This window comes from Primulina tabacum, chromosome 7 (assembly GCF_025594145.1).
Source record: "Primulina tabacum isolate GXHZ01 chromosome 7, ASM2559414v2, whole genome shotgun sequence".
NCBI classification, from domain to species: Eukaryota; Viridiplantae; Streptophyta; class Magnoliopsida; order Lamiales; family Gesneriaceae; genus Primulina; species Primulina tabacum.
In genome coordinates this window covers 40,856,598-40,873,235 of record NC_134556.1, presented here as the reverse complement: position 1 = coordinate 40,873,235, position 16,638 = coordinate 40,856,598, and the positions used below count along the sequence as shown (strand labels likewise).

Genomic DNA, 16,638 nt, shown 5'->3' with positions numbered 1-16,638 from the left:
AACCAAACTCGTAGATAGTCCCGATTTCAGAGATGAATGTAAAACATTTTGATCGCCGTTGAGCCCATTAATTGAAAATGCAGCTCTCTGCCCTCATTACATTATTTGCATAAAATAATACTAGCAAAGTAGGACAACCCTAAAACTTTGAAATGCCATAGGTTCCAATTAAATTGCCAAAAGATACGCCTCTGGTCATCCAATTGTGTACTTTAGATTATCAATGGCATAACAATATGATCTCTTTCCTAGCTTACATGACTTTCACCGATGCTGCTCTTATACTATGTTGCCACCTTTCAGGGAACTTTTCATGGTTGCTTCAACAGCTCTGATCCTCAACAACAAAAACGCCATGTTCCATTGTCAAAATCCCAATGAGCACAGCTTTAACCAACACCAAACTAATTCAGGCAAAACTAAAATGCACTTTGACCTTCTGATGGCTCTCCCACTGCACCATTTGATTTAGGTTTAACCCTTTGGTAGAACAACACATAAGCTGCAGATGTCTTGATTTCAGACTCGCTCACAGCCGAAACATGAGCATCATCAAAATGATACCAACTTTTGTCGTCAATTAACTGCAAGAACATGATAAAAATATGTGATATGCAACAAAACAAGAGGCCTGAAATTGGAATAAAACAAGGCTGGCAACTTAAAGACCCAAGTCATACTTACTCTTAACCAAAGTGTCTTATAAAAAAATAATGATAATACAAGGGCATTGAATTTAGGATCTAGGGGTATTCCAGATTCTGTGACTACCTTGCAATAAGCAGAGTAGTGTCCACCACCAAGGCCCCCATAGTGGTTGCTGATAGCATACAGCTCATATACATGTGAACCTTCAGACGCATGATTACTCTTAATGTATCTGCTCAAATCAAGATTTTGAATGGGGAAATTGACAAATGTGTCAAGTTTATTTTTCTGCCATCGGCTATAGGAGAACCGTTTCAAGTGAAAAACAAGCACATCAGGCAACCTCCACAAATCCAACTTTTTACTTGCTTGTCTATGTTCCTTGCATCGAGGACAGTACCTATTTATCACATCATTTAATAAATGACACAAGGTAAGAAGATCATTAGTTCAGACAGTGCAGGCAAGTTCGTGGTAACCATACAGTTAGAGTCTATCATACCACATATCATCGGGGCCCAGAGGTTCCTCTTTCAAAAATGCATCCAAGCATGAAAAGAGAGAGATGGCTTCTTGCTTGGTTTTCTTTGCAAGAACCCCAGACTTATGAACCACAGGAAGGTCCTTCAAATAGCTAGCAGCATACAAGTCCAGCTCGTTTTCGGTCCAGTCCAACATGACTTTTATCAAACGAGCAGGTCTTAGGGGAGAATCCTTCATTATTGGCCTGCACCCATAACCCTTATCATCTGTGATGCAAAGACAGAATGACAGCTCCCTGCTGGACATACTCTCCGGCTCTATGCCATCTGTTGAATTGATAGTATGTTCCAATCCGTCACAATTTTTCATTTGCTCTTCCATTGTTGTCAAAGCAGAACCATTTTCTTCGCCATTCTGAGTCGCTGAAGTGAAAAATGATGTCCTTCTTAGAGGGGCAAGCATTTTCTCAACAGCAAGATCAATATCAGACCCATATTGTGGGTCTTCCAAGACAGTAACTAACGGAGTAAGAAACGGCTTCCTCTCACTGAAGAGAAAAGTGTGTTAAATCAACAAATGCAGAAAATAGAAAATCATTTGACAACCAAATGCATACAAGAGAATCCATAATTTGAGAAGAGTAGGTTATAATCTTAACTCTGAATGAATTGAACAGTTTTCCTGCTAATGACAACATAATCATACAAATTAACAACAGCTCCACAACCAAGATGAGTAACTTACGATCCCTGGTATCGATGACATATCTCTAGTCTGGTTAAATCTGCCTCCGTTTTGAGGAGTCTGTAGGCAACTATATGTTCTTCGTCTTTTATATCAGCCAATGGTTCGGACGGATTTTCCAAATAACGATAAATGCGATGTTCATAGACCTATACATCAAAAGTTGGTTTCAAATAAACAGAGGGAGTGAAAGATCTACGCTCATCATCCGCTCATTAGCAGGAAAGGAATGCAGAAAAAACTACCTCAGCAAGGAGCAAGTATTCATCACTGCGTAGGCAGCATGCCACAGCCAAAGCCTGGATAAGATCTTTGCAGCATCCTTGCTTTAAAACAGTAACTGTGAATGGCATAGGAAGGCCACTTCCATCACCATAAAATACTGTTATTGTCATTGACCGAGTAACTGTTGAGGGAAGAGGCAAGGACAAGTACATAAAGGGATCAAATGTTATGGATATCTTGTCACAAGCTGGGCAAACCAATGTCGATTTGTATTGACCCTGAAAATTTCCCAGACAATGAGACAGATGTTGTAGAAGAAAATATTCCGCAAATATAAAATTCTAAAGAAATTTCTTTCAGAAAGCAAAACGAAAACAGAATTATCATGACAGAATTTCCAAACTGTGATCATTACTATTTTTGGGGAATAAAATGATTTGAGGTGAACAATGCCGAATCTTGGTACTGCACACTCAAAAATTTATGTGAATACAGGAATTGTAAACTAGTCTAATACATCCCAAGAGTACAATTTAACCTTGATCAAGCTTTGAGCCTAGAGAATGTAGATCCATGACAACAGTATAAAGAGAGAATTTAGCTTAGGACAGCAACGCAATTTAAACTAACTTATCTACTAAACAAGCAATCTATATAATATCTCTTGCAGATTGACAGAATGAAAATCTTGCTAATGTCATTCTAGCTATGCAAGAGTGTAAATTAAATAAACACAATATGGAAGTAAAGACCAGCAGAAGAACAAAGTGTTTAAATTTTAGCTTCATAGAACCAAAATTTACTGAAATAACAAGGTGATGCAAATATTCAGAGACTCAAGATGCCAAAGTAGAAAAAATCAGTAGATCTTCTTTTGTTTCATAGGAAAAAGTCCTTTAAAGATTATTTTCACGCTAGCACAGTACCCAAATATCATTGTGCATTGAATTTTTTTTATCTATTTTTACCAAGCAGTGTAAAGAGAATCAGAGGTCACTTTCATTTCACAGCAACAATTGACAAGATTTTTAATTTAAAATCCGCACAATTATTTGACTTCAGTTTGAGTCCTAAGTAAGCTAAAATAATTAAAAATTTTATTATTAGTAGTCTCCTTAGTCTAGTCAATCTTCATTACAAGAAATCTTCCAGAAAATACTTAGAAAACCGACCCTGAGACTGGTTCTATCAAGGTCATCCTGCATCTGTTCGTTACAAGAATGATAACACATGCTAAGGAAAAAACAAGCACCACAGACAACTGCATGAAAGAGCAAAATTTCTGATAGAAATACACAGATGGACACTGATCTCAGTATCACCATCCAATTTCTTTGGTTTTAAAAATCTAGAAAAGCGAATCTAAAAATTATTAATGCTTTTACTGCACCTACGGGACAAGATTATTCACCTGGCAAATATCTACTATAACTGAATCATTTCTGGCCTTGTGATACCTCCAAAATTCATCAGCAACTTCCTTATCTGGCCGACCGTCAAAATCCTTCGTTTCAATATAAGGTTTCTGTTTAACACGATTCAAATCTTCATGCAGCCCATCAAGCAAAAATGCAAGTAGTTCCTGATTAAAAAATAAATATGATAAACAGAGTGAATTATCACACTGACGAGAAAAGGCTTGCTCATTTCCTCAGACAAATTTTTATACGACAACTCCACCTCAACTGTGCTAAAAATCATTTGACAGAACTAAAAACGATGTTAATACAAAGTGAATATATCAAAAGAACAGATATGATCAAGAATCAATCAACTAAGTGAATATATCAAAAGAAGAGATGTGATCATAATCAAGTAACTTGCTACAAAATTGTCTGCATACATCAAAAAGTGTACCATACTCACATCAATAAACCTCTGAAGTATGAAAAAAGGAAAAAAGATGTAGTACAAATACAGACATCACTACAATTTCTTGCCCAAAATTCCACGAAGTTGCAATCCTCCTTACCTGTGAATCATGCTGGTTATACCCACTAAACTGAGGAGCAAAACGAGCAAGTTTTCCCTTAAATGCACGAGGTGCAACAGGAGTTCGCCCAGAGGACCAGAGTTTCCTTAACAACTCACCAAATGAAAGTGCAAGCTCTCCCTGCAGAGAAAAAACAAGAGGTTAGGACACCTGCAAAAAATATACAGTAAACAAAACCTTGCACAACATAGGACAGCAGTTACATGCATCCCTAAAGGGTTTTGCCTGTTGATTTCATCACTGTAATCTTGCAAGAAGTACTCAACGAGGTGCTGTGTATGAGCTAAACACTGAATTGAACTATTCATGAAGCAAGTGTTCCCCAAATTTTGCAATCCTGCCAAACCTCCTGTATCTCCTCTGCGTGCTGGCTTCAAATTTTCATGTCCATCCTCCATATCTCCATATAAGGATGTAAAATTACTTCTTTGATATATGTCCGAGCTATAACTACTTGAATACCCATTGGTCATAGTTGGGCCACCGGCAATTGAAATAGGCGATCTTCTAGGTTCAACGGGAACCAGGGCCAAGCCATTCCCAGTTGAATCCATGCCAAATTCATCAATTGGCACCTCAAGAAGAATCTACAAGAGGTCAGAGATTGCATCAGAGACCAGCGAGAAAGGCTCATATACATTAACCTAGTCGAATGCCACACACAGTCACAGTAAAATAAAAAGCATGTTCATATACTTATACCATTAATATTGTTGGGATTTGAAGAATGTATAAAAATGATATTCCCAACTTTTCAAAACATGTGGGTTTTGTAGGTTTGTGGCCTTTTTCACAACTTCACAACTACTGCTTGAATGAAAATCATACATATAGGGGTCTTTTGGAACAATAAAATCGGTATCACATCTACTCAAATTATATTTTTCTTTACCGTCAATTAGATATGTAAGAAAACTAAGAGAAAACAAATAAAAGAACAAATGAAAGACAACAAACATTGATATTAAAAAGAAACTTGTGACTTGTCTAGATGTGATCATGTGAAACACAAAAAATTCACTACTTTTTTCGATCGAATAAACAAATGAAGACATAATTTTGATGTAGTACAGTCCTCTCCAAAATCCCATGCCTGGCATTTGCATTATTTCTAAACGACTTTACTAGGATTAAAGCAACAATCAAAGTACTCAGCTACTTCTTGGAGTATTTTATTCTTGGTCGTTTCATCCCATGTTAGACGAACTGACAGAACATACAAAACATATAAGTCGACTCCAATGAAATTTACTAGCAATACAAAAGCATTTTTACCTTACAAACCTACACCTCCACTGTGTTTTAGTACATCCAAGTATTTCTTAAAACACAAATTATTTCAGAAGAAAGTTTCAATGTGAAAACTTGGTCTTAGATTGGTTTGTTTTCTGACTTAGACCAATAAGATTTCCTTTCAGCTCACCACAAATTGAACCTCATCAGCTATCAGAAATAAAATGGAAGTCTAATAACATTTTGAAGACCATATATTAAAACGACGGTAAAGTTCACATATGGAGTTACATGCATTACATAACCTAATAAACTGACAGTAAGGAACAGAAAGTATAATTATTCTCCAATATTAACATTGTATCATGGGCTTACGTCTTGATCCATCTGCAAATTAGACTCCTCCAGGGTTTGATTTGAGGAAATTAATATGGTTTGCTTCTGCTTATTGAAGCAGTCCCAGATATATACCTGCATGACTTTTTTAAAAAAATAAGAACAAAGATCTTTATACCATCACAACAACGTAGATACCAGACTTCTGTTACCGCTTCAACAAACCTTTTCTGTGTCTAAACCTTTAAGTCGACAAACTTTCTCGTAGAGTTCACGCACAGAAGCCTGATATAAAAATATATAAGATGTGGCTCAGATATCATGACAAAAAGGATTTATTTCAGATACACAAAAAGTGAGACGTAATCTAAATTAAATCGGTCAAAAGAGGCTATAATTCGAGTAAAATAATTAAAACTTTGCTCAAGGGTTTCTTCCTGGGACAACATTAATGATAATTCTCATTATGTCAAGCCTCCGTAAACTAATTGTCAAGAAACAAGAAAAGAATCCCATCAAGTTCTTGGTTATCCACATGGGGAAGGACAATAATTATGTAGGCTTCACCTCGTCTAAAGTAAAGTAAACCTCAAAAGATCGTGCAAATTCATATTCTACTGGGGAAAAATGTTCCGTAAATTTATTATAGGCTATACATAGGATGACAAATTCTAGAACAACTTCTTGCATGAAAAAATTGGAATTAGCCCCATCATAGGCCAAGATTCCAGATATTGGTATATAATAATAGCCTGTTTTTACAAAGTTAATGAAGAAAAAAAAAGATTGCGCTGTTTTGTTCAATCTAAAATGCTAAGATAGATAAGATACATCTAATGAAATACTATTTCTTTGTGTGCATCAACCACACCCATGTAAATACAAAGAAAGCCCTAAAGCACACTTGAGATATTACCTTTTTACTTAGCTTTAAAATTACTTCACTCTGATCTCTGGAGTCAGTTAACTTGAGGCACAGCGGGAATACCTCCACACTGAAGTGCTTCTGCTGATCCCCAACAGAAATCATCTGTCGCGGCAATGATGGTCCCCCTTTGTACCTAAGAGTGCAAGAAATAAGAGAGATTCATCAAACAGAACAAGTGGAGATCAGTAAAGAAGCACACTGCCCTCTCCCACAACACAAAGGATGACCCTTTACCAAAGTAGGACCAGTATGCAAAAGTTGAAACACGAAAAAATACGAAAATAGAATCAATCAAATCAAGTTACTAAAATCCTTCAAATGACCGCATGCCGTAGGCTATCATCTGCAAGTGCTTCTTCAGGTTCTTATTAGTTTTTCTTGATGAGAATGAAGATTACAATACACATCAAAATCAATGTGTCTTAAGATGGTCTCTACATAATTGAACCTTTCTCGGGGATACAGCAGGGCATTATGTTTGAAATATATGAAATTAAAAGGAACTTGCATTTACAGTCCAAACGATTACCACTTCAAAAGCTTATCCCAGATTTCTTGAGGAACTAAGTCATAATCACGCCCTTCTTCAAGGCATTTTCGAAGCTCTGGATCATCATCTTTAGCGTCCCTTCCATTTACAACAATGTCACTATTATCAATTGGTCCAGGTCTATCTTCTGTATTTGATGATGCTACATTGACAGATTCGATAGAACAATTGTCAAATGGATAAGTGTCGACCATGAGCCCGGTATACTTCTGCCAGGCCGTGAACCACCTGTATAAAAGGCGTAAAAATATCATTTCACGAGGCAAAACAAACACATGATTAAATGGTCTTTCTCTTGTTTCTTTTTAATGACACGAATCATTTGAAGTAGACTACAACAACTTAGTTGCCTATAATAAGTAACAAACAAAAGAATTTACCGTCTCGATACGACATAATACAAATTTCCCTCGCGCAAATTAGCCTCGGCTTTGGCGGTCAAATCCTGCACAACCCTCCTCTCTTCCTCGGGCTTGCATGGCAACTCTATAGATCCATTCTCCATCATGTAATGACACCCCGATGAATCTGGAATCGTCATTATCTAAAACCAGCAAACAAGAAAATACACAAATCTCAAGACCCCAATCACATCGATTCCAAGAATACAAAATCTCGGCATTGAAATCCTGGAGAATGAGGTAATCGAACTCACCTCGTATCAGACGGAGATGGGGAGACCAGTAGACACGACAACAAAATAAAAATAAAAATTCAACAAAAATCCGTATATACGTATCTTCGACGAGAGAATAGAGGAACCCTAGATTACAGGCAACAACAAATTCGGATCGCGAAGGTGAAGAAAAGGGAATGAATCTGGAGAGTTCTATGTGTACGTAATTCAATTCAATTTCCCCGATGTTTCTCATATACAACCAACCAGCTTTCCTCTTGTTTGTCGTAGTTGGCATTTTAAAGGCCACACGGCCACACCCACCTACCGATGTACAACTTTATTTTTATTTATAATAAAATAATATATATTATAATTATAATTATATAAATTTAGTGAAGAGTAATAATGCAATTTGAGTTAGATAAATTAGAAATAAGTTGTAAATATACTTTTGAAAAAATTGTTGGTACAATGTTCTATTGGGTTTACATATAATTAATATTAAATTAAATAAATATAAAATACATAAGAATTGAAATATAAATATATTTACCAAAAAAAAATATATTTGATCATATTTAATATAGTTAACCGTTGAATCTTGGCCATTTTGGTTGCGGTCAACCATCTGGTATCATGAAGGGGACATTCAAAAAATTGTTTTTGTTAATTAGTACAATTCTTTTTTGATGATCAATTAATGAATATGTGTTCTTCTCTAAATACATTTTTACCCCTCATTCTTCTACTTTTTTTAAATTATTATTATTATTTTACGATGACAACGATGTTTTCTAATCCAATAATTTATTTTTATTTTGAGATTCCAAAAGGTATGCACATGCCATAATTTTTAATATATATATACGGACAAGATATCACATCTACTCCACAAGTAAAGTCTACGAAAGGTGAATCACAAATCAGTCCCACGGACTAACAAAATGCAAATTAGAATTTTAATCAATCATGATCAGAGTTTTAATTTGTTGATTGATTAGTAATTTGAAATCCAAAGTTTTCCATGTGATTAATTGATGATTCCTAACTGCACTCCCGCCCCACACGAGATCTGAGATTCCCATTTCAAGAGAGCTTCTGACAGAAGGCAACAAAGGTTCCGATATCACTGACATAAGTGAAGAGCTGAGCTTAACTTCAAACAGGACAAAACCTTCCATATTGAACATTCGAAATCTGACGAGTATTCGAAAACAATGAATATCAACTTATATGCACACAAGTCTGGCATTAATATCCTTCCTATCCTAATGGCCTAAATGAATGAAACATCAAGATTACACGTTAGATGGATCGCACAGAAGTACCTCGAGACATTTCAATAAACCAAGCCAACAACGGCTCTTAACTAAAGCTATACCACTAACCTCAGCTGTACAACATGTCTAATAATTATAAGGGATCTATTGGACCTCCTCCGAGCTAGCAGAGGCCTCGTTCCCAACTATAGGTGTCCCACCACCCTGTATCTCTTCTTCACTGGACACACTATCTTCACTAGAATTAGAAAGGGATTCACTTTCATCGTCACTGACAACATCAGCCCTCCGTCTCCCTCTAACGATACCTCTTCCCGGTAAAGCCAATCGTCCACGTGTTCTGGCTTTTCGCTTACCCTTAGGGAACTCTTCTTGCTGAGATTCAAAACTCCTGCTCCCAGCATCCTTGCTTCTGCTGTCTTCATTATCCTCTGACTCGACACTCACTGAATCGGTGTCAAGCTTGCGTCGCTTTCTACTTCCACTAGTCTGGAATAGATAACTTTAAGCTCAGTTGATGTTGTGATTCATAGTCAAACTAAGAGGCAACAAACAATATCGGTTTCAAAACCAACAGACAAGAATGAGAAGTATCAACAAAAGTTTTCCCGCTTCAGAGAAAAATGATAAAAGGCGACTAAATGGGGAAACATAACATCCAAGAGGCGATTGTTTTGAATAAAGTTAACAAGCTTATTGGTGACAAATTAACCACCAAACTGATGAGAAAGAAACCTGAAACTACACAATCGACCATCACTGGAGATACTCAAGGCTATTGTGAATATACCCTAGAATTTTAAAACAAAACCATAAGCAAAAAGATACAGAGGATTAGCCAACAAGTTTTCACAAAATAAACGAGAAAAGACACGATATGAAAAAAATTTATAATGCTTTTGATAAAGTATGGAAAATGTTTGTGATCAAGCAAGGGAATTTCACATACTTTCAACACAAGACTGAAGTAAATGCAGGATCCCAGACAAGTCTATACCCCATAAAAGAATACATGAATATACGGTGACTAGTGGTAGTCACTTGATCCATCAAACAGTTATTATACAGCAATGATTTACCGTCCTTTTTTAAAGGCCATATATAGGGTACAGCCAAAATGTGGTAAAGACAATAGCTTAGGAATAGATATTTAAACTTTTACAATGGGTAAATGATTACATTATTCTGTAGAAACCAATGCTTACAACTTCCTAAACATAAGCTGCTCTCTATGTGATCATAAACACTGACCCGAGAAACATAAAACACATAGATAATGCTTATGAAGGTATGTAAGTAGAGATGCACGCACTAACGACAGTGTTTTATCTGTTGTGTGAATGTAAGTTAGCTCGATCAACAGGGTATAACATACAAAGAAAAGGATCAAAGAAATAAAAGGATAGATATTTGTATATAAAATAGCCAAAATCAGTACTTCTAGGGGTTTCAAGGTTAGAGGGCAGGGAGCTGGGGAAGTAAATAAGTTGCATCGACTTACTTTGGGACCACGATCAACCAAACGAGCCCATTCGCTTCTGTTCCTCAAGCAATCAAGAACAGCCTGTGAGTGACTAGAATATGCATAACGCTCTCCATTGTGCTTCCTCAAGTGTGGCCAATGCTGAGAGCAAATAAAAATTTAGTTACAGTTCAATCACGAGTGAAAGAGTTGGGGCAAGACAAGGAATTGAATTTTCAAATCAAATTCATCAATACCGGAAGAACAGCATTGCAGAGTTCTTCATAAGTCATGCGCTTTCCTTCACTCATAATCTCAGCAATCAAACCTACAAGTTACAGTGTTATCAAAGTGAGGGGAAAATATCTCCAAGTACTCCAAATTAGAAAAGTGTCTGTTTTTTAGAAGTCATAATTTCTAAAGCCAAAAAAACCTGGTAAAGTATGATTGGTTGGATGACCAAGCATCCGTGGATCATCATCAGAGGAATTCCTAGATAAGGGGTGACTGGATGATAAATCGCGTCCATGAGCATTGCTGGAAGATGATAAAGAGCTGCTTACTTTTCTCATCTTCATAGAGTGCACTCCCTTATCTGAACCACCATTTATTTCTCTTTTAGAAAGCCGATCAAGGCTGCATCCAGTATCTCGCCTCCTGCTTTCAGGTGAAGAAGGTTTTCGGTCCATCTTCTTAGCTTCATTGTCTGTCTCTTGACTATGATGTGAACCATCCCTAGAAAAATCCTTGACTTTTCTCCTAGAAGACTAATCATTCAGAAACATGAGACTCACCACTTAACCCAAACAATAGCACAAATTACCAAGAAGCTAAGAATAGAACATCTAAGCTCGTTTACCATGCCATGATCTTTCCAACCACTGCTAGATGTTCGCTTCATCAGCATGCTTGTTGCAGTTGGAGATGCTAGCTGAGGTAAACTGCCAGCATGACGCATGCGTGGGACTCTGGGAACTCGAGGGGAGCTATTTAGTTCTTGATGCAACAGAAAAGCAAGCTGCCGAGAACATAGCAGATAAGAGCGATCAGTTATAAAATTTCTTGAAAACAAAAGAACGGAAGAGAAAATTATTTTTTGTTCTGGCGTGTACCTCTTCATCACTCAAGGCAGCAGGAACATTTGAAGATGATGGAGCAGCCACGGAAGCCACAATTCCTCTGGAAGATGGATGACTACCAGAATGATAAAACTTGTCAGCTTTGCTAGGTACAAATGAACCAGCAGCTTTACTCTGCGGGTTTGTGGCACCATCAGCCTGTGGTGGATGGGCACATTCCACAGATCCTGCGGCAGCTTTTACCTTAGATATCAACGGTACTTTAGAAGAAGAATGAGTGGTGAATTCCTTTGAATCAGATGATATTTTCTTCGAATCTAAAGTCTGTGACAACTTAGTTAACTGTGATGTTTCTGATGGAGGGTTCAACCTTGAAGATTCTTTCACAAACTTCCTCGGTCTCCAACATTTTCCGGCATCCCTTTCCAAATCATTAGCTGAATTGTCTTTAGTAGTTTCAGCAGTGCTTTCAGACAAATCCTTCTTCTTACTGTCAATAGTATGGTTTTGAGCAGTTGGAGTCAAATGATTGTCAGAGAATTTGGACAAGGTACTGACTGAAGTTGTGGACTTTCCCACTGAAACCACCACTTTACTTTGGTAAGGTGTTGAATTGGTTGTGACTTCTTTAATTGATTTAAGCATTTCCTTGGCCACTTCTGAAGTATGTGCAAGTTCAGAAGACCCTTTTCTTGCTCCCATAGAAGCCTCTGAACCCGTTGGTTCTCGCTTGGATTGATAGGGATTACAAAGTGAATCGTCAGATTGATCTGTTTTGGTAATAATAGCAACATCTGGAATCTTATTACCAACATCTGCCCTGTGGTCAACTGCTTCAGAACCTAGTGAAATAATCACTCTACAATTTTCAGAGAAAACATAATCAGAGGATTCTGGACGCTGACTATCAGGCTTTGCAGTGTTCAACTTCACACGATCCAAAGGTAAAGACCCAAAATCATCGACATCTACCTCTGCTTTCAATTTCTTATTACGGTATGAGCTGGCCTCCTCAATGTTCGAATCTTGGCCATTTTTACTCTCTATAGCATTTGGACCAGCAAGTGTCACTTCTCCAACCAATGAATCCTTGTCATGTGAGCTAATTCCAGCTCCCGTTCCTCCTCCAATATCCTGACAACTCTGAAGAATATCTTGACCCTATATAATATATGATATAATAAGCAAAAATAGTGGCAGTTCAGAAACTTGATAAGTGCAGAGATTAACCAAATGAGGAAGAATTTGCAAAAAGGAAGAGGAAGAGAAATGCTTGGTGTTGGCCAACTAGAAAATGTTATTTGCAAGAAAAGTGACTGCTCTTTTGAGGCTGAATTGATATATATAGTTTATAGAAGAGCTCGTAGGGAAAACGGATTTTAAAAAATTTGGTGAGAAGTACATGCAGGGACCATGCTACGTATGACATAGTGTTAGCGTGTTAGGTGCAATATATCCCTATATATAAGATTCAGCGTACATTTCAGGCAGGCTTCTAGGGCATAATAAGAGAAAAATGGTTTCTAGAAAAGACAATATCAAGGTATCAAATAATTAGGCTAGTAAACTGTGATGAGGAATAGTCAGGATTAATTCATCCGGTCATAATTTTACAGGCAACATTCCTCATCACATTTTCTAGCTGAAATTTTCTTGCACAAACCCTTTCCACCTGTAAGTATATCTCTTTTATGTTCCTTGTGGGCTTCATCCTCATCCTCCCCATATAATCCTCCAATTTGAAATTATCAACAAGGGATAATTGAAGCCCCGAATCTTTCCATAGAAGGATTGTTAAGCAAAACAATGTTGAAACAAACAAGCCAAAGCACATGACATGATATAAGTTTCCATGGTAAAAAGAAACAGTAAGTTAGATTTGCAAACTTGAGATTCCAACTCTCTCTTATCCATACTTAAATTATGAATGATCGGCGACCAACAAGAATTTAGGGTCCGCCCAGAACTAATGTTTACTCTTACTATTCCCCATTGTACTGGTAGAGATTTCATGAAACATGAAACTTTCAGAATCTATATCCCAGACTAAGAATTCAGAGTTAAAATTGTATTTAATGAGACGTACGTAGCCATGAATTCCATATTCTAAATATAATAGACCGGGCTAAGAGATCAAGCTACAAAATAACCAGCCGTGGAAAATTCACAGATTGGTAACCAGTTCACACAATATAGCATACACAGTTTATACTCCACCAACTAAATATGGTATGTTATCAACAGGAATGCTCGGATAAATTCAAAGTCAGTGGCGGATTGGTATTCCATAAGTTAAACATGAGATCCTTAACATGCAGAAGGTGGTATTATTAATTGAAAGGTTTTTTTTCCTTTTCTATTTTTTTAAAAAAAAGTTAAATCTGGTTTTCTACTCCCCTTCAAGTGTCTCAAACTCGGGAACATTGAACTCCTGGATACAAGATTTTTCCCATACACCATGTTGTCTCGCCTTAATTTAAGGAATTACATTAAGTGATTTGCGAACATATACCTCTTCTTTCAAGGGTGGCCCCTCAGAATTGAGGTTTGAACCTTTATTACCAGAGTCAGATAAACTCACTGACCTCACAGTAATGTGATCTTCTTTGTTCCCTTTCTTTGATATCCCATCACTTGAAACATCAGTCCCAAGGGAAGCATCTAGACCACGCCCATTATTCGCTAAGTTCATAGCACATTCACCAAGACCATAAGATTGTTGATCAGCAAGAACATCTCTGCCACACTCTATGCCATTCTTGACCTGAGGCCTTCCATCTTTAAAACATTCCAAACGTTTCTCAGTATTTAATAATGTGAAACATAATATAAAAAAAATATGGTCATAATCATAGTTCATGCAATAAAAAATGCAGGAAGCAATAGTCACGAGTAGTTTTCTGTAACATATTTATTTAAAATAAACATCACAATGCCAATTGCAATGAAAACTTCAAAATGGAGAAAGCAAGATGTAAATCAACTCACCCTCTTTAGAAGCATGAACAAGTCGCTTCATAGCATCTCCCCCTTTCTCATTGCTCCTTGCCTTTTTCTTCACATTTTGATCCTTTGAAGCACCAAATGTCTCTTTCTTGTGCTTGCCACAGTTTAATAAAATAGGCTGCACTGATCTTCTATCAATCAAATTATCCTCAGAGCAGACAAAATCAGGATTTTCATAATCCGATTTCTTCCTCTGTCTTGAAGCCACTTTCTCATAACAGCCACCTCCTTCAGGGATTTTTATACCAACAGTATCCACGTTTGGAGCAGCCAAAATATTTTCCCCCTCATTTGCCAAAGAGAATAAAACCCCAGCATCATCATCACCCTGATTGGCATCTCCTTCAGTTCTCTTTTTAACGAAATCTTCTTTTTTTCCCTCTACCTCACCATTACTAGAGCAAGGGAATTCGGAATACTGAAAATTAAAGTTTTTAGGCACATATCCAGTAGCCTTCCACAACTCAGGACCATAAATAGACAACATTTTAATCCCAGAAAACAATCCAGGATCTCCACCAGGTACCCCTTGCACGTGAACCCTCTCCTCCATAGGTATATCAGTCCAGAGCCTAGCTGGCTTACGTGAGGAAGCACTTGCTGGGTTTGGGTTGCTCATCCTCAACGTTTTGGTAGGCAACTCGACAAGAAATTCGGCAACCTCAGTCTCCTCGCTATCATCTCCAACACCAGTTCGGTCATGTTTCCTGCTCTTGCACTTATCACAAGCAAAAGATTTTTCACTTTTGACATAGCGTGAGCATCGTGTGTGAACCCACACCCCGCACTCATCGCAATTCACCATCTCTTCACCATCATCGAAATTCACACCGCACACGCAGTCAACTGTCCATGATCCGTCAACCCAGTCCTCGTGTGCTTCCGATGTGGAAAGCCTATGCGAACGATTTTTCATCTCGACAGAAGGCCTCTCAAAACCTAGAATTAATTTCAATCAATGAAACCCAAACTCCTCATAAAACTACTTCATTGCAAACTCAATATCCAGGTTGATTTATCCATATATTTTAACCAAAACACATAATCAGAAATAAATAAATAAATAAATAAATAAATAAAAGAAAAAAAACATACCTCTTCACGAACAATTAGATATGGAAAAGGTCTTCGGATTTGAAGGATTATCGTTCCGTGACCGTTTGAGAGCACAGAACGGAATCGAAGGGACTGTGTAACTTGGGTTGGTGAGTGGTGAATGGAGTGGCGCCCGTGAGAGCTCCAAAATATCGCGACCCGGTTTTTATAATTGGAGCATCCGACTGCCCCGCCCCGATTTAATTCAAGTGAAGATACTGGAAGAGCGTTCGGATTATGGGTCAAGGTTAGTTCAACCAAATAAAGAAGTTTATAATAATAACTAGTTACGTGTGTGCAGAGTCTTTTTTATCATTATCGATGGATTAAAGCGAAATTTGACAAATTATGTAGGGACTAAATTGATATTTGAATTATTGAAATAAAAAAAATAAAAATAAAAGTGTGTGTTGAAATTAAAACGAAAACAAAAAACAAAAGTGTAATATTAGTATCATATAAGGGTAAAGTTAGAAGAAAAAATCGGTATCCCTCTAGAGGGTTACTGTCATGTCCTCATTCTTAATAAAATAAAATAGATAATAATAAAATAAATAAAATATCTATAAAAAAATAACAATAAAATAAAGTCGTATTTAAATAAACTACACTTTATTCATTCATTTTGACACTCACATCTATTACATAACAAGTCCAGTCCAAATATATAAAATATAAGAAAAATGAAGGTAAATCATCGTTGTTTTTTATATTTAGAACAAAATATAGTATCCAAATTTACTTTTTTTTTAGGATAAATGATAATTTTTTTATAATATGATTTTTGGTCTCTAGTTTTTTTCTAAAAAAATGACATATTTAGTCCTTTAATTTAATTAATCATTATGTGAAATGCAAGTAATATTTATATTATTTTTGAAAAAGTTTTAAATCGATTTTGTCGGTCGTTTGTTTTAATTGAAATTTGTGCATCCCTAATTTTAGTAATATTATTAG

General features: G+C 36.7%; 2 protein-coding genes across 2 annotated transcripts; both read right to left on the bottom strand.

Moving 5' to 3' along the window:
* Positions 1–140: 140 nt before the first annotated feature.
* On the bottom strand, positions 141–8,056 carry LOC142552153 (ubiquitin carboxyl-terminal hydrolase 9-like). Its single transcript, XM_075661796.1, has 14 exons — positions 7,796–8,056; positions 7,521–7,684; positions 7,120–7,368; positions 6,579–6,723; positions 5,888–5,947; positions 5,702–5,797; positions 4,297–4,680; positions 4,073–4,213; positions 3,512–3,682; positions 2,121–2,378; positions 1,876–2,024; positions 1,151–1,678; positions 772–1,048; positions 141–584 (listed from the first exon to the last, which is right to left on the bottom strand). The coding sequence occupies exons 2-14, from the start codon at positions 7,679–7,681 to the stop codon at positions 420–422; spliced, it is 2,784 nt and encodes a 927-aa protein (XP_075517911.1). The 5' UTR covers positions 7,682–7,684; positions 7,796–8,056; the 3' UTR covers positions 141–419.
* Positions 8,057–8,911: 855 nt separating this feature from the next.
* On the bottom strand, positions 8,912–15,886 carry LOC142552152 (uncharacterized). Its single transcript, XM_075661795.1, has 9 exons — positions 15,682–15,886; positions 14,569–15,525; positions 14,093–14,358; positions 11,614–12,741; positions 11,361–11,519; positions 10,935–11,268; positions 10,759–10,829; positions 10,541–10,663; positions 8,912–9,528 (listed from the first exon to the last, which is right to left on the bottom strand). Exons 2-9 carry the CDS (start codon positions 15,500–15,502, stop codon positions 9,184–9,186), a joined length of 3,360 nt encoding a protein of 1,119 aa, XP_075517910.1. The 5' UTR covers positions 15,503–15,525; positions 15,682–15,886; the 3' UTR covers positions 8,912–9,183.
* Between the last annotated feature and the right edge of the window lie 752 nt (positions 15,887–16,638).

Bases quoted from the DNA above. Each gene is read 5' to 3' on its own strand.
- LOC142552153 (XM_075661796.1), bottom strand. From the start codon at position 7,681: ATGACGATTCCAGATTCATCGGGGTGTCATTACATGATGGAGAATGGA. The intron at 5,798-5,887 runs GTTTGTTGAAGC...AAAGTCATGCAG, and splicing joins AAGGTTTAGACACAGAAAAG to GTATATATCTGGGACTGCTT. The intron at 2,025-2,120 runs GTAGTTTTTTCT...TTTGATGTATAG, and splicing joins AATACTTGCTCCTTGCTGAG to GTCTATGAACATCGCATTTA.
- LOC142552152 (XM_075661795.1), bottom strand. From the start codon at position 15,502: ATGAAAAATCGTTCGCATAGGCTTTCCACATCGGAAGCACACGAGGAC. The intron at 11,269-11,360 runs GTAAACGAGCTT...CTGAATGATTAG, and splicing joins GTTGGAAAGATCATGGCATG to TCTTCTAGGAGAAAAGTCAA. The intron at 9,529-10,540 runs GTAAGTCGATGC...TATCTATTCCAG, and splicing joins TGGTTGATCGTGGTCCCAAA to ACTAGTGGAAGTAGAAAGCG.